General features: G+C 37.7%; 1 protein-coding gene across 2 annotated transcripts; it reads left to right on the top strand.

Annotated features, from left to right (window-relative positions):
- Nucleotides 1–3: 3 nt before the first annotated feature.
- Nucleotides 4–6747, top strand: ccdc78 (coiled-coil domain containing 78). Of its 2 annotated transcripts, none has more exons than XM_077551366.1 (14): nucleotides 4–195; nucleotides 312–437; nucleotides 512–598; nucleotides 1821–2108; nucleotides 2186–2236; nucleotides 2331–2419; nucleotides 2597–2660; nucleotides 3673–3798; nucleotides 3873–4069; nucleotides 4770–4941; nucleotides 5007–5047; nucleotides 5120–5204; nucleotides 5327–5427; nucleotides 5500–6747. In XM_077551366.1, exons 1-14 carry the CDS (start codon nucleotides 130–132, stop codon nucleotides 5573–5575), a joined length of 1569 nt encoding a protein of 522 aa, XP_077407492.1. In that variant the 5' UTR covers nucleotides 4–129; the 3' UTR covers nucleotides 5576–6747. The 2 variants fall into 2 exon arrangements, with proteins under 2 accessions (XP_077407492.1, XP_077407493.1); XM_077551367.1 differs by having other exon boundaries at nucleotides 5123–5204.
- The last annotated feature ends 11393 nt before the right edge of the window (nucleotides 6748–18140 follow it).

Raw genomic sequence — 18140 nt, forward strand, 5'->3', positions numbered from 1 at the left:
TTCTACAAAGAAAATGGGTCGTTTTGTTGTGAAGACTTTGTGTTGTGCTGAACCATGGCAACATTCCGCTGAGGGTCACAGAGTGAGTATCAAATACTGTGCAGCACTTAACTGGAGGAATTTGTAAATATGGACCCACGGGAGCCGCCTCACCCATGTTCAAATCAAGCTAAGGATCAAATTCAACAGGAAAATGTGAGTAGAGCATTCTGCATATAGATTCAATTCTGTCAACCTGATCAGATTTTCCAAGTGTATCTAATGTGGAGTTCAAATCAGTTCGTGTATATAACCTAGCTTTCACTTTGCAGCCCATAGAGAAGAATGAGCAACTTTCCATCAAAGTCGACTACTTGGAGAAGCGAGTGGCTCATCTGTCCACCTCCAACGCAGACCTGTCCAGCAGGCTAGTCCAGAGCGAAGAAGAGAAGCTGAAGGTAGAGTGCATTTTTGCTTTATTAAATACACCCCCATAAAGACAAAGGTCTTTTCTTTTTTTCCCCATGATCAGATATCAAAGGAGCTTGTGGAGGAGAAGCTCCAAATAAACAAGACGAGAGCCCAGTTTGAAGAGGAGATGTTTGAGCTGAAAAACAAGGTAAGGCATCATTTATTTTGGTCATGAAATCAAAACAATCAATAGACAATCAAACTAATTTCGCATGGTTGAAAAAAATGTGTTGATCTGTTAACTCATTTACTGCCATAAATAAAAATAAAAAAAGATTATAAAAAAAAGAGGCGATTATTTTTTTTATTGTAATTAATCACATTACTTCACTAGTTATCTCACGATTAATCATAAATTTTACATCAAAAAAATTCTAGGTTTTCATACTCTTGTTAACAAAAGTGGGAAAAAAATGTTAAACTAATAGAAATAGTTTAAATGAATTTTTGACGTTTATAGCCGCCAATGGCAGTGAATTAATAAAAAAAGAAAAAATTTGTGGCTTCAGGCGATTTAAGGTTTTTAATCGTAATTAATCGCATGACTTCACTAGTTAACTCACGATTAATCATAAATTTTACATCTGTTCTAAATGTACAATAAAAAAAAATTCTAGGTTTTCATACTCTTGTTAACAAAAGTGGGAAAAAAATGTTAAACTAATAGAAATAGTTTAAAGGAATTTTTGACGTTTATAGCCGCCAATGGCCGTGAATTAATAAAAAAAAGAAAACATTTGGGGCTTCAGGCGATTAAGGTTTTTAATCGTAATTAATCGCATGACTTCACTAGTTAACTCGCGATTAATCACAAATTTCATATCTCTTCTAAATGTACAATCCATTTTTTTTTATAGGTTTTCATACTCTTGTTAACAAAAGTGTGGGGGGGGGGATTTAGACTAATAGAAATAGTTCAAATGAATTGTTGACGTTTATAGCCGTCAATGGCAGTGAATGAATAAAAAAAGAAAAGATATTATTAAAAATTCAGGGCGTCAGGCGATTTAAGTTTTTAATCGTAATTAATCGCATGACTTCACTAGTTAACTCGCGATTAATCAAAAATTTCATATCTGTTCTAAATGTACAATCATTTTTTTTTTAGGTTTCATACAATTGTTAACAAAAGTGGAAACAAATGTAAACTAATAGAAATAGTTCAAATGAATTTTTGACGTTTATAGCCGTCAATGGCAATGAATGTTAATCTGCATTTTCATCAGAATTGAAGTTTTAATGGCATTATCAAGAATCGGTTACTTAGTATTGGCGCGTACGCAAATTAGATGTTTGGGGAGGCGTGTGCCTTCTTAGCTCATTAAAACTGACTTATGTTATTCATGCACTGTATCTTCCCTCATCTTTAGATATTGAACCAAAAAGACGCCATAACAGAACTACAGACCGAGCGAGACAATTTACTCGGTGAGCTCCAGTCAGTCGAGACTCGCCTCAAAGCGGGAGAGAAAAGCGACCAAGAGTTGGCCTCGCTCAAGAGCAACTACCTGACCCTGGCTGAGGCCCGCCACAAAGAACTGGCCCAAAGCAAGGAGCCGAGTGCAGAGCTGCTGGCTCGGGACACCTCGCAGGACCTCCACGGGGAGCTGGACCGAGTCAGGGCCCTCGTTGGTCGCCTGTTGCAGAGCAGAATCAAGGTGAGATGTCGGCCATACTAGTGGCAATGAATTCAGAAGATGCGAGGAATGACTAACAGCCATTTTCTTTTTAACAGCCAGAAGATCTTGCAGCTTTGAACAAAGGGCAAAAAAGCATGGAAAAAACTGTACGCACCTCTAAGAATTGGACATTTCTTATCTAACGTCAACTATTTCAATTCATTTCTCGTTATTTCACTCCATTGTTTTTCCTCCCTGCAGCTACTCGGAAACCAAGAGGAGATGAAAGACATGCTGGAGAACTTGAAGCGCAGCTATGAGGAAGAGCAGAGGAAACTCAAGGAGAAGATGTGAGGGATGTTTTGGATTTCTAAAAACAGAACAAGCTTGTGGAGATGCTGGTGTTCGTCCCACAAGCGCATCTGCTCTTTGATCTGATTTTCTGTTGTGGTCTCGGGACTTCCTCTTGTTGATGTGGGTTTTGGTTTCTTCTCTCTTGTGGTTGTAACCGATGTTTGGGCCATCAGTGGGGCGATGGGAAAAGAGCAGCAAATCCAAAACAGCCAGCAGAAAGCGACAGAGCAGAGTTTGGTGAGCAAGATCAATCGTTCCATTTTTTTTTCTTGACAACTTAAAAGTTGTATTCTGATTTTTGCAAATATGATCGCATGAGTTTTTGGCATGAAGCTAAAAACTGAGCTCTGTTGCATCCTCTTAACCATTGATCATCCTTGAGATGTTGATACAATTTAACTCATTCACTGCCATTGGCGGCTATAAACGTCAAAAATTCATTTAAACTATTTTTATTAGTTTAACATTTTTTTTCCACTTTTGTTAACAAGAGTATGAAAACCTAGAATTTTTTATTGTACATTTAGAACCAATATAAAATTTGTGATAAAAATTTTTAATCGCCTCTTGCCCCAAATTTTTTATAATATTTTTTAAAAATGAATTTATGGCAGTGAATGAGTTAATCGGACTTTACCACTGGTAAATTCAGTCGATTGATTTCTTTATCCCCCCCAAGAACGTTAATGATTTTTTTCTACAATAATTAAGGTTATTCTAGAAAAACAATGTTGTTCAAGAAAGAAAGTTTTTGCAAAAAAAACAAAAAAACTCCAAAAACTAAACAAAAAATAATTTTATCACAAAATATATTTTTAATGTTTTTATATGTAGCTTAGATTTTTTGGGGGGAGGGGGAAAACATGTCATATTAAAAAAAAAAAAATCCCCAAAAAATAGTTTTATATCTTGAGAAACAAAATGTAGGCATTTGAGTTAAGTTAAGAAAAAAATTCTAGCTGAAATCTAGAAAAAAAAATCAATGTGCCAAGCTTGCATCATATAAGTCTTCAGGCTGTGAATACTGATGTCTGTGTGATTTTTATTAATTTTTTTGACATTGCAAAAATCAAAAAAACACTTTTTTTCATGTTGTCATTATAAGGCATTATGTGTAGCATTTTAGGAGGAAAATTAACAGGATATTACAAAAAAAAAGGAAAAAGTGAAGCGCTGTTTCACTTCAACTAAATAAAGCCTACACCCATAGAATATATTTATCAGTTCTGTCGTGTTTTTCCCATCTAAGACATGCTCGTGCTGCCTGAGTCAACTGAAGGAGGCCAAAGAGGAGATCTCCAAACTGCAGCTGCAAGTCAAAGAGCTTCACGAGCTCTATCGTGCAAGGCTGGTGTGCTATTTAGGGGACATAACTGTGAGTAGCTGCACAAACACACAGACGACTGTTGAAAATATCTGACATCACTGAAGTTTTAATGGCACCTTTAGGAGTTTGTCGATGGCGTCGGGGAAGGCAAAATTCCGTCCGGGGGAAACAAGTTGAGGGCCTTTGTGGACGACATGCTGCGAGATGTCCGTGCTTCCTACAGGGCCCGCGAGGAGCAGCTCGCCAACGCTACTCGGGCTTATAAAAAGAGCTTGCAGAGGACCACCAAGACCCATCACGCCCTAATATGTGCTTATAGGTCTTTACCCGTTTTTTTTTTTTTTTGCTGTTATACTTCTTATAGAGAATCTTATTTTAACTCGTTCACTGCCATTGACGGCTATAGACGTCAAAAATTCATTTGAATTATTTCTATTAGTTTAACATTTTTTTGTATGAAAACCAAGAATTGATTAATCGTGAGTTAACTAGTGAAGTCATGCGATTAATTACGATTAAATTTTTTAATTAATTTTAATTTTTAAATTTTATTTTTTTATTTTTTTAATCCGAATTAATTGCATGACTTCAATAGTTAACTCACGGTTAATCACAAATTTTACATCTGTTCTAAATGTACAATAATTTTTTTCTAGGTTTTTTAAAAAGTGGGGAAAAAATGTTAAACTAATAGAAATAGTTCAAATTCATTTTTGACGTTTATAGCCGTCAATGGCAGTGAATGAATAAAAAAAGAAAAGAAAACATTATTAAAAATTAAGGGCGTCAGGCGATTAAAGTTTTTAATCGTAATTCATCGCATGACTTCACCAGTTAACTTGCGATTAATCACAAATTTTATATCTGTTCTTAATGTACAATAAAAAAAACTAATAGAAATAGTTCAAGTGAATCTTTTACGTCTATAGCCGTCAATGGCAGTGAATGAGTTAATAAGCCATAACTGTTGGTAACATATTATTAGTTCACCTATAGTGTAATGTCTATTCAACATGCAGGGCTCAGAGGCAGCAGATTTTGGCCAAACCAGACAAGGGACTAGAACCCGGACCCCCAGAAACTCATTTCAACCTGGAGGCAACTGACCCGAGAGAAGAACCCAACAAACATTACCACCATTTTGAGCATAAGTCAAAGTTGGAGGGTCAACAGCAAGTGGTCCGAGACCAGGTAGTGTAAATAAATGGATTGCATCGCACACTTTTCTTGTAATTTTGGTCACTTTTCTCTTCCAGGTGGCAGTCTCCAAAACACCAACTCGTTCAACCAATCAGGAGTAAGTGTCGTTTCTCTTGTGTTTTCATTTATGACGAAAGTCATCAACTGTTCACGAAAACTGAACCTTTAGCAGGATGCCAAACCCGGAGCACATATTCCAAGAATCCTGGTTGGTCATCAGGAAACAGCTGAAGGAGATAACGGACTCCACGCTGGTACGTGAAACTTTATCAGCTCTCGCAATCCTCCAAGCTCAAACGTTTTAACCACGGACACATAATCTTGCATATAATATGGGTTTCTTTTTTTTATTCTTTTTTTATTTTTTTTGTTCCAGGGAATCTATGCGAAGGAGCACAAGCTTCTCAGCACCAGAGCGACAGTTGCAGAAGCACAGGTGTCCCAGTTGCAGGACTATATAGACAAGCATCCTGACAGGTGGGAAGGTCACACGCTGATCATTTAGCCTTAGCCTTAGTCAAAATATTGAGTTACACATTCTGCGCGCAGGTATAAGCAAGAGATTGCACGTCTTCGTCAACTGGGTGGTAAACAGGAGGCTTCGGGCACATATAACAATCTTTAATTCACTATAATTTTGTCAGAGTTTTTTTTTCATTTAATTTTTTTTAAGAAAAGCTTATTTTAGCCTAGATATATATTATTATCTTAGAATGTTTTTTTCTTTAAGTCATTTTTCCTCAATAATTCTTTTTTTTTTTTTTAATAGAGTCAATTAGTAGGATCAGAGTTTGGGAGAAAAATCTTTTTTTTTTCTATAAAGTCTAGTTGTTTGAAAAAAAAAAATTCTCTAAATAAAGATCAAAAGAGAAAAAGTAGCTTTTTTTTTCAAGAAAAAAAGTCATTGTCATATGAAAATAAATTCACTATATTGTAACTTGTGAAAAATAATTAAAAAAAGAAAAGAAATTATTTCTAAGAAATGTCAAGCTTAGTTTTATTTTTTCCGGAGAAAAAGTAGGTTGGGGGGCTGACCAGAAAAACATAATTTTGTATGATAGTTGCCATATTTTCTTTAAAAAAAAAAAAAAAGAAAGAAAGAGAGAGAACATTTTCTCTGAGAAAATCGATATATTTATATGTGTGGGATTTTTTTAAGAAAAGTTTTTTTCCCCTAGAAAAAGACAGATTGTATTTTTTAAAAAAAAAACATTTTTATTCTGAAAAGAAAGCCTCTTTTTTTTGCATTAGGGATTTAATTTTTTAATTTTTAATAACGAGAAGAAAAATATTTTTGGGGGTGGGAGGATTACTTTTCTAGAAAAGACAGATGCCATTAATGTCTCTTTTTTACTTTTTAGAGTTTGATTTTTTTCAAGCGAAAGTTTTTTTTTTTCAAGAAAATAAGTAATTGCCATCTGAGAATAACTAGAAAATATGTGCCATGTATTTTTTCCCAATAAAAAAAATCCCCGAAATATGCCATAATTGTATAAGAATTTTGTTACAGAAAAAGTGATTTCTTTTTCCAGATTAAAAAAAAGTATTCAAAATCACATTAAACTTAGTGAACTCACAAATGCATGTTTCAAATGTGAGCTGCCTGTAATGGTTTGGGAATGGCATCCCACTCCACATTCATTCATGTGATCACTAGGTGGTGTGTGTGTGTGTGTGTGTGTGTCCCCCCCCCCCTCTCCCCTCGCGCTCTGCAATTCCCAGGAAGAAATCGGGCCTTGAGAAAAAAATGCCTGGAATGTTTGTAAAGCTTATGTCAATTTCACGAGCTGGGGAGAAGAAAGCGCGGCGACAATGAGGGGTCACCCTAGTGAGAATAATGTCATTACATGTTACCCAGACGGGTACACGCCCGTCCGTGAACACTTTCCCCTTTAGTGCGATGTGAGCACAGCCCCCCCCCCCCCCCCTTTGAATGAGCGTTCATATTTATTGCCTCACATTTGTTGTGAAAGACACTCCCTTTAAATCACTTTAATCTTTTAGAGGGGGTGAATACTTTTCCTAACCATATGATTATTATAGTACATATATAGATTGTTTTATTTAATATTTTGTATTTATTTTATTTTTGTCAGAGACCATCTACAGATTACTTTCAACTCAAAATCTGAGCCAGGTTAGCTTTGTAGCTAATTTTCATCTGCGTGCCCTGCGGCAGGTAAACTGAGGAATGCCAATAATATGCATATAAATTACATTATTTACACTTAGACATTAACAAAATGAATTATAAAAATAGTATATGCACATATGCTCACATAAATTGTATTATTCATGCGTATACAGTGGCGCTAAAAAGTCTACACACCCCCTGTTCAACTGCCAGTTTTTTGTCATACTAAAAAAAAAATATATATATATATATATATATATACTGTATATTTAAAAACTTTTTCCACCACTAACGTGACTTATAACATGTACAAGAGGGAAAGTAAAAATAAACAACTGTAGTAATGGGGTTGCAAAAGTGTACACACCCTCTGATAGCTGTATGGAATTAACCCATCACATTTAAACTTGTGTTAAATGGAAGTCAGCACTCACCTGGCGCCATTTAAGTGCCTACGATTAACCACAAGTAAACTTAAGATGTTCTAGTAGGCTTTTCTTGTCTGCTACTCACAAATACACCCACATAAATCACGTTATTTACACAGATATATTCATAAAGTGCATTCGTCTCTCTACTCACATACATTACATAACTCACTGCATTTCAGCTTTTTCAAGTAACTAAATATGGTTACAATGAGCGAAAAAAATAAATAAATTTTACCACCCCCCCATCTGAGTTTATCGACATAATTTGTAGCTGCCATAACATCTAAAAGGAAAATGTGGCTTCAGTCATATAGATAAATATCTTCAAATTGAACCAGTCTGGGGAATTATGGGAACATTGTCAGGGAGTCATACAGACATGTCACCCCAATCCCCTTTTGAGGGGGCACGGCTGCCCCCCCATCAGAGGAGGGGGGTGTGAAAAGTTTGAGAGGAATGGGAAGTGGGATTTTGTTGGTAATGTATTACACTCCCAGGGCCCTGGGAAAGGGTGTGTGTGTGTGTGGTTGGGCTGGTGGTGTTGGGGGGGGGGCAGCTTGGGCCTGTGCCAACATAGTCACTGTGCCAAAGAGCTTGTGGGAAAATCAAAAAAGCAGGTTGCTTCTTTGCTGACGTGCCAACAAAGAAGCTGTGTCGTAATCTGTGTGAAAGAAAAAGACAGGCGATGTAGAAACTGACATGTCATACAGTCAGAACTTTATTTATGTACACATTTGCAAAAGTGCTTTGACAGAAACAGACAGCATTCATAAAAATGAATAATATTTGTTTCATGAAATTGTATTGATATATTCCCAATGGTCTATTCTCATCATTTAGTAGTTTTTCTTATGACCGCACTGTTTCTTTTACTGTATTTGATATGAACTTTTTTTTTTTTTTATCCACTCAGATTTCAGCCCTAATGTGTGTATGTATCCTATGTAATGTAATCTACCCAAAGCCATCATTCAGAATCAGTGCTGGTCAAAGAAACCTAAACTGTATTAGCAATGGGACTGTTTCTTTAATCAATCAGATGTCAAATTTGCAACATCAGCATTTTTTTTGTCCTCAGATTGGTTGGCAAGTGCAAAACTTTTCGACTAGCAATGATTTCATTTTTCAATTTTTCTTTTTCTTTTAACACTTAAAAAAATCAAATGTAGCCCTTAAACATAAAGTCATTTAGCCATTTTTTTCCTCAAAATTATTTTCATAAAAATGTAGTTACAAATTTTTTTAATTCATGTCTCCATTAAATAAATGGTTAATTGGCTTATTGCAAATTTTTAGATAACACTAATTAGTAAAGTAAACACATTGACGTATACATTCAAAACATGTTTATTCAATTAACTATTTGGTTGATTATGATTATTAGATTATACTTGCATTATAATTGCATCATTCCTAATTTAGCACCATAAAAATTGTAAAAAAAAATAATATTGTGATATTAGTAATACATTATTAACTACATTTCATAAAATTTTATTAAATTGCATTTAAAAAATATATTATTCATACATATATATTAATTATTGTTATATATTATATAATTATTATATTATTTATATATAGTAATTTATATTATGTATTATAGTATTTATTTAATTAAAAAACTTACATTTAAATTGCAAGTATGTATACAATTATTAATGTCTTTAAATAAACCCTTTAAAATTATTTATTGGGCGAGTATCAACAAAAGGTAGGCCTTATCTTATCGGTACTCATTGAGGCTACTGCCGTTGCCACCATCCAATACTAAAGACAGAAAATCTGAAATCGAGTAAGTCCTTCTTAGCAGTAATCGGCGCTATAATGCGGGCAGGACACATGGATGAATGATCATCTATGAAAGAAAGGTCTAAAGGTTTATACTCATACTGGTATCAGCCTGGAAAAAAAGTGGTAACGGACCTCCCTTTATTTATTTATTTATTTATTTTATTTTATTATGTTCTATTTATTTGTATTTAATTAATTAATTTATTTTATTTATTTTATTTTATTATGTTCTATTTATTTGTATTTAATTAATTAATTAATTTATTTTATTTATTTATTTATTTTATTCTATTTATTTTTATTTAATTAATTAATTTATTTATTTATTTAACTCATACCGGCCTATTGAATGCTTTATAATCCAATCCTAATCAACATTACGCCGCTATTTAGCATCTCATGCTAGCTCTCTATTCCCCCTCCGCTTTGTTTGGTTGTTGACATTTTGCGCACAGATTTGTTTTGTGGCCAGCACAGTGGGAAAAAAAGCTTGGATAATGTGTCCTGCCCAGGATGGGAAGCCATGCAGCGGAAGTACCTCACATGGGCCGCTCATCAAGAGGCCCTTTGTTTTACGAGGTTAATGCCTAATTGATACGGGCTTAATGAGAACGGGGCTCGCGGGCGCGCAGTGTGTGAGCCCGGGGGCCGGACGGGCCGGCCGTAATTGGAACGGACAAGCCTTGTGTGCCCCAGTGCTCCGGGAAGAGATTTATTGGAACGCAAGGAACGGCCGGGTAGAGTGGGAATGGGCAAGGAAAGGTGACAATGACGAGGAAGAATGTGGAGCCAGTGGGAATTTGGCAGGTTGGAATTGGGAATATCATGTGAACCAAGTCGCTAACAATGGAACACGGACAGGAAGTGGTGTTAAGGCATGTGGAATTAGTTAGTGGTTGGTTCTATAGATACAGTAGGTTGATCCATACTGTAAATGGATAGCTAGCTAGCTTGCTTGTTAGCTAGGTAAACCGATAGATGGATGGATGGTTGGATGGATGATAGATGGATAGATAGATTATACTGTAGAATGGCCAGCTAGCTTGCTTTTAGCTGTGTAAATTGTGAGCAAGCTAAATACAGGGATACTGTAAATATAGACAGAGTAGGTCTGTAGATGGCTAGCTAGCTAACTTTTAGCTAGGTAATATGTGAGATAGATGGATAGATAGATAGATAGATAGATAGATAGATAGATAGATAGATAGATTATACTGTAGAATGGCCAGCTAGCTTGCTTTTAGCTAGGTAAATTGTGAGCTAGCTAAATACAGGGATACTGTAAATATAGACAAAGTAGGTCTGTAGATGGCTAGCTAGCTAGATTATAGCTAGGTAAAATGTGGGATAGATAGATAGATACCATATTATTTCATCTACTGAAAGTAAAAAACATAAACGGGCTAACGGAAATAAGCATTAATGTTACAGTAGTTTCAAACCTTCAAACAACTGCTAATTTAACACAGACAGAGCAGCAACACATACAAAAAGAGATATAACAATACTCTGAGGCACGTTCTCTGTTGCGTGGGAATGACAACGATTACTGCAGTTGAGTTGTGGACTTTCTCTACCTCTTCTTCGTGCTCTTATTTACACTACATCTCTACTAGTTGAACTCAGTGCTGCCATGTCAAGTTGTGGCAAAATGCGGTGTTACAACTCTAGATTTGGACTTGTCTGTATGTTGTTAAAAATATATATATATTTGAATGGGGAATATGGATGTGAGGAAACTGAGGTACGATCTTAGCCACAAGACAAATTAAACTTAAGGACACAGTACTGACATACCAACTCAATTTAAAGTGCCTCCATGTTAACCACAACTGCAATTTTGGCCGACACCTGTCTCCTCTTTTCGGACAAGTTGTCTTTTTGGCCCCCTCTTTTTCATCAAACTATTCATGCAAAGAGTCCCCAGCTCCTCTCCAGACAAGCTTTCAGCACCCGGACTGGAGAGGCACTAAAAGGGAGGGGGCGGGGGGGCTGATTGAAGGGGGTAAGGGGTCGCATGCACTTCAGCAAACCTTGAAGAATCGGGAGTGAAAGCTATAGAGATTCTGGGTGGCTGCATGAAGGAAGAAAAAAAAGAAATAATGACAAGTAAAGTAAAAAAAAAAAAAAAGAGGGGACGAGAGGGGAGGTTTGGAAGGAAAACGAACGCTTGACTCGCATGAAGAGTGGTTGAAAAAAGGGGAGAAATGAGGGTGAGAAAAGTAAGGACGAGGTACAGTAAGGGTGAGAAAGACAGACGGGAGGGATGGACTGCAGCGAGTGAGAATGAGGCTGAGGGAAGGAAGGAGGAGAGAGACCCCTCTGCTTTCCCACACTCGCGCCTGTTCCCACACTGGACCTGGCTAATCCCTGTCTTAATTGGGGGAGAATTCCAGCGCACATGTTCGCCTCGGCTGAGCGAAGGGCAAGGCTGGAATATTGGCTAGATGCTTTAGGACACATCATCTGTGCATCTTTTAGCACATTTATTACAGTTTTTTTTTTTTTTTGAATGTGGAGAACTTGAAGGGTGGATGCACAACAATGCATCCGGAAAGTATTCAGTATTTTTTCTTTTCAAAAGAGTTTTTTTTTCTTTTCAAAATTGAACGGAAATATATTGTGTAATGATACCTGGAGTTATAAATAAAATTTCTCAAAACATCTTACATCCGCTTTCCCGGTTAAAATGAATCGAAATGCCATTGGACATAAGTTATTCGCAGAGAGTCCATTAAAAAAATAAATAAATAATAATCCACAAAAAAATTAAGGCTGGCTCTCCACAAAAAAAATAATTAAAAAAAAATCTAGTATGCTGTGATCTCTTCCAACCTCCCAAAAAACACCACAAATATTTTTCAATAGAATAGCAAAATTGTCCTGCCTCCTTTTTATTTTGGTTGTAATTGCACTTGATAGTGTCACATTATTATGTTTGAAATTTCAAAGAAGAAGAGTGAAAACAGGAAGTATTTCAAGCTCAGCCTAGTTTTTGCTGAATATGATTAAATGTAAAACCCTCTTTAATCCTGTTCTTTACGCCTACAAAAAACAACAACCATCGATTCATTTTATATTGTACATCTTTGGGCATGATTATCGAAAATTTGTGAGGTCAAGTATGAAAAATTACCATATACGAGAAGAATACAATTGTGTGCGAAAGCTACGCCTATCAAATCAAGCATTACGTCACCATTTTTATCAGCTTTGATCCATATATCACGGACCATTGTCACGTCATTTACGACAATGCGCCAGTCAGTATCAGTTGACTCATTTTGCCTGGAGGCTTCAAAAAAACAGGAGGGGAGGAAGGAGGGAGTGCAAGGAGATACTAGTAACATAACAAAACAAGCCTGAGTGGCAGTTTCGTTCCTTCCTACCTCTTCACTCACCAACAACTCATACAATAGGAGCGTAACTTAAGTCTCAGCAGGACAAACAGTGCGTGGCAGTGGAAAAAAACTCAACTTTCTCATCTTTTAATCCAAACTCTTGCGGTTAATTGGTCAGGTTTTAGCTGAATAGAAACAGGTGTATGCGGCCTTTATTATCATCTTGAAGATTACTGACGTAAGAAAACAAGTGGGACCATTTAAAAGGGAAGTCAACTCCCCCAAATTCTTGGGACAATATGTTCTATGCAGCCCCACTAGGCTAGTCTAGAAGAAAACACTATGCAATCAATGGTTGAAGCAATTTAGGAGTTTTTGTGAAATATATATATCTATATATTTATTTATTTTTTATTATTATAAAAAAAAAATCTACTGTGTATTTTCAGTGAATATTTTGTGTAATATTTTTGTATTTTTGCCAATATTTTTGTAGCATATAATATTGTGTTTTCATCTTATTTTGTTTCTCATATTTTTGTCCAACGTATTTGTATTTTTGACTGATTTGTATTTTTTGTGTAATATTTTGATGAGAATAGTTTATTATTAATATTTAATTTTTATTATTAATATTACATTTTTTAAATAATTTATTTAATTTTTTAATAATTTATTATTTATTATTTGTCTTGTTTTTGTATTTACATACATCTAATATGTGTGTATTTTCATCTAATATTTGGAACTATTACAAATATTTGTAATTGTTTTTAAAAAACAGTTTTTAGAACTCGTCTTAAAAAAACACATTTTTATTCTTTCTTCAGTGCCATTAAAGTTAACCGTCGGTTAAAACTACTTAACCAGTGGTTAAAGATCTAACAGAGTTTTGAACAACCGGGCCCTGGTTAATATTGCGTTAGCGTAATATGAGGTAAGCAGCAAAATCCAGCCATTTTTATCCAGCTTAGGGGGCGGCCATTTTGCCACTTCCTGTCAGTTTAAGATGACATCACAGTTGCTCAGGGCTCAGGCAATGACCAATCACAGCTCACCTGTTTTCTGGAGCTGAGCTGTGAGCAACTGTGATGTCATCTTCAGTCGACAGCAAGTAGCAAAATGGCCGCCCCCTAAGATGGATAAAAACGGTTTGATTTTGCTTCATACCTCATATTCCACAAATGTAATATTAATCAGAATGTCATGTTTAGACTAGTGAGGTCACATAGAACATATTATTGTCACGAAATGTTTAAAGTTGACTATTGATGTGTACAGTCCCCAGCCTGGGATTTTAGCAGGGGTGTGTCGACTTTTTCAATTCGCTTAAATGCTCATTGGGCCACTACTGGATAAATCCTAAATACTGACACACTGCAGTTCTCTTAAACTGCCTTATTAGTGCACAGTGTTAGTGTTGGGAGCTTTTTTTTTTTTCTGCCCCAGGGAAACATCAAGGAGGTGGCAGTTGGCCCTTCATCATTCACTCCCTTTGCCTTTCATCACCATTTTTGGCGGGAAAATGGCCGAGGATGCTCGTTTGAACCTCCCTGAGAAAAGGGGGGTGGCTCGTGCGCACCATGTCCACTCTTGCCTTGATTGATTTTCAGTGCACTTTTTGGGGAAGGGATTACAACCATCTGCAGGCTCTTGAGGCACAAAAGGGGCCTCCTCGCTCTTCTCCACTCTCTACTTCTCAATACGTAAACAGAAATGTGGAATTTTGGGTTGACGCAGTCAGGCAGGTATCAATTGAGCAATATTGTTGTGGGGTGTAGACGGCAGATTAGATGCATGAAACGCATCATCCATCACAGTCAGTTTCCCTGTAGCTTGACGGATGGAAAGGATGGCGTGGCCGCTTCACAGAAATTCCCAGCCCAGCGCTCCCAGCTGTCCGAAAGGGTGTAATGGGAACCCGGTCGTGGAAATGCTCGCGCTCAGCTGGTGGCTGCTGATCTGAGGCGGACTTGTGCTGTTTTCGTTGCCAAGGATACAGCTGTTTTCTCATCACACAGTAAAATTGATTCTTTGACGTTTATAGTCGTCAATGGCAGTTAACGAGTTGGGGACGGAGACTTTTTTTTTTTTTTTTTTTTTGCTATTAGACAAAGCTATGGCCTGACTAAATGACTTCAACACAGTTCCTTGGTCCCAAGATTGTAAAATGTGTCCTCCCGTTTCCAGGAAATTAATAAATAAAAGAAAACCCGATTGCGCCATGCTGATGCGTCAGCCGCACTTTCCAAATCAGATGCCGACACACCCTCACAGCTGTGGTGAGCGTTATGGGAAAGACTCGTTCTTCCCAACCCCGAATTAAACATTTGAAAAGGATGTTACGGTGAGAGAGTTCCAATGAGTCGGACGAGGTCATCGAAAGCTGATACGCTCATGCAAAGCAAAACCGGTTTTTAGGATTGTGTGCGATATCAGTACGAGAGCACGAGTTTAATGACTGCCACTATTACAATTTACTAAACGCGATTTAGTCTAAAAGCTAGAAATGTTCTCTAACGTTCCAACATTTTCCGCAACTAATTCACATCTGTAGGCATTTCAATACAAAACATCCCAGATGAACTTGTTGCAATTGTAGTAGGATCAAGAAAAAGGTTGGCTTTTGAGGCTGAAGATTTCGATTTGGAGTTAAGTTCAAATTATGCTTTCAAGACGGAGTTACGGTTTCAAATTTAGTGCATGTGTTGATCAGAAAAGTGGTGTTGAGCTCCTTTACTTACATCTTCCTTCCTTCCTTCCTTCCTACTATCCTTCCTTCCTCTTTTTCTCCCATCCTTCCTAACTTCCTTCCTTCCTTTTTTCATACTGTCCTTGTTTCCTATTATGGTTCCTTCCTTCTTTACTTCCTTCATTCCTTTCATACTGTCCTTGTTTCCTATTATGGTTCCTTCCTTCATTCCTTTCATACTGGCCTTGTTTCCTTCTATTCTTCTTTCCTCTTTTTCTTCCATCCCTGCTAACTTCCTTCATTTCATACTGTCCTTGTTTCCTCTTTCCTTCCTTCCTACATTCCTTCCTTCATTCATTCACTCTTTTCATACTGGCCTTGTGTCCTACTATCCTTCCTTCCTCTTTACTCCCATCCTTCCTAACTTCCTTCCTTCCTTCCTTCTTTCCTTCCTTTCTCAAATCCCTTCCTAGATCCCTCTATTCTTTCCTCGCATCCCTCTCATTTTTCCCATCCCATCCCTTCCTTCCTTCCTTCTTTCCTTCCTTCCTTATGCTCCCTTCCTGTTTTTCTCCCATTCTTCCCTCCTTCCTTCATTTCATACTGTCCTTGTTTCCTATTATCCTTCCTTCGGCTTTTTCTCTCTCCCTTCCTTCCTTCCTTCCTTCCTTACGCTCCTTTCCTCTCTTTCTCCCATTCTTCCTAACTTCCTTCTTTTCATACTGTCCTTTTGCTTCCTTCCTTCTTTTCATACTGTGCTTGTTTCCTGTTATGCTTCTTTCCTTCCTTCATTCCTTTCATATTGGCCTTGTTTCCTGCTATTCTTCCTTCCCTTTTCTTCCATCCTTGATAACTTCCTTCCTTCCTTCATTTCATACTGTCCTTGTTTCCTATTAGGGTTCCTTCCTTCTTTACTTCCTTCATTCCTTTCATACTGGCCTTGTTTCCTTCTATTCTTCTTTCCTCTTTTTCTTCCATCCCTGCTAACTTCCTTCATTTCATACTGTCCTTGTTTCCTCTTTCCTTCCTTCCTTCCTTCCTTCCTTCCTTCCTTCCTTCGTTCATTCACTCTTTTCATACTGGCCTTGTGTCCTAATATCCTTCCTTCCTCTTTACTCCCATCCTTCCTAACTTCCTTCCTTCCTTCCTTCCTTCTTTCCTTCCTTTCTCAAATCCCTTCCTAGATCCCTCTCTTCTTTCCTCACATCCCTCTAATTTTTCCCATCCAATGCCTTCCTTCTTTCCTTCCTTCCTTATGCTCCCTTCCTCTTTTTCTCCCATCCTTCCTAACTTCCTTCCTTCCTTTTTTCATACTGTCCTTGTTTCCTATTATGGTTCCTTCCTTCTTTACTTCCTTCATTCCTTTCATACTGGCCTTGTTTCCTTCTATTCTTCTTTCCTCTTTTTCTTCCATCCCTGCTAACTTCCTTCATTTCATACTGTCCTTGTTTCCTCTTTCCTTCCTTCCTTCCTTCCTTCCTTCCTTCATTCATTCACTCTTTTCATACTGGCCTTGTGTCCTACTATCCTTCCTTCCTCTTTACTCCCATCCTTCCTAACTTCCTTCCTTCCTTCTTTCCTTCCTTTCTCAAATCCCTTCCTAGATCCCTCTCTTCTTTCCTCGCATCCCTCTCATTTTTCCCATCCCATGCCTTCCTTCCTTCCCTCTTTCCTTCCTTCCTTATGCTCCCTTCCTCTTTTTCTCCCATTCTTCCTAACTTCCTTCTTTTCATACTGTCCTTATGCTTCCTTCCTTCTTTTCATACTGTGCTTGTTTCCTGTTATGCTTCCTTCCTTCCTTCTTTCCTTCCTTCATTCCTTTCATATTGGCCTTGTTTCCTGCTATTCCTCCTTCCCTTTTCTTCCATCCTTGATAACTTCCTTCCTTCCTTCATTTCATACTGTCCTTGTTTCCTATTATCCTTCCTTCGGCTTTTTCTCTCTCCCTTCCTTCCTTCCTTCCTTCCTACTATCCTTCCTTCCTCTTTACTACAATCCTTCCTAACTTTCTTCCTTCCTTCTTTCCTTCAAACTTTCCTTTCTTCCTTTCTCCCTTCCTCCAGCATCCATAAATAAGCAAAGTGGGAAAAAATGGATACCAACTTTTTGCGCAATCTGTAGACTCAAGATTTATTAAACTCAGGAGGCAATCCGAGGATATGCATGGCATGCAGGGTAGGGGTTCCACTGGTTAATAAGAGTGTGTCTCTGAGCACTTTGCACCCCTGTGGGTTGCGTGCGTGTTTGCGCGCGTCCGTCCGTGTTCATCTCTGAAGCTTTAGGAGCATTTTCACTCAAACTTCCCTTGGGGCCACACTGAGCAGAAGTCCACACGCCCTCAAATGTCTCTCCAAATCTCTTTCCTGAGGTCTTCGCGCTTTGCATTGTCGACACCTCGACCACACAACACCAAAGGGGGGGGGGGGGTTTGTCTACTTTGGGGTGCTTTGGAACTGAGCGAAGCAGCAGTGTTGCATGCACATGTGTATTATGACCCCGATGACCCCTTATACTGTTTCATCTCGCACTTAAAAAAAAGTTGCTCTCACACACACACACACGATCAGGATAGCGTGAGCGACTCTGTGGCACCTCGGCCCAGACGTGCCTGCCACCGTGCTGCCTTTATGGCAATTTATTGCTTCCTGACTCCTGAAAATGGCAGCGCGAGGACAACAGAATTCCAACCTCTGTTTTCCACACACAAGTCACAAGGCATAGACACACACACACGCGAGCGCTCACACACTCCCTAAATCTTGCCGGCCTTCTTGTCGTTAGCCTTTCGGGCTCGCATT

The sequence above is a fragment of the Vanacampus margaritifer genome, chromosome 18 (genome assembly GCF_051991255.1).
Source record: "Vanacampus margaritifer isolate UIUO_Vmar chromosome 18, RoL_Vmar_1.0, whole genome shotgun sequence".
NCBI classification, from domain to species: domain Eukaryota; kingdom Metazoa; phylum Chordata; class Actinopteri; order Syngnathiformes; family Syngnathidae; genus Vanacampus; species Vanacampus margaritifer.

Excerpts from the sequence above, each read along its gene's own strand:
- ccdc78 (XM_077551366.1), top strand. The coding sequence starts at position 130 with ATGGACCCACGGGAGCCGCCTCACCCATGTTCAAATCAAGCTAAGGAT. Across the intron at positions 438-511 it reads GCGAAGAAGAGAAGCTGAAG|ATATCAAAGGAGCTTGTGGA; the intron begins GTAGAGTGCATT and ends CCCCATGATCAG. Across the intron at positions 2,420-2,596 it reads AGGAAACTCAAGGAGAAGAT|TGGGGCGATGGGAAAAGAGC; the intron begins GTGAGGGATGTT and ends TTGGGCCATCAG.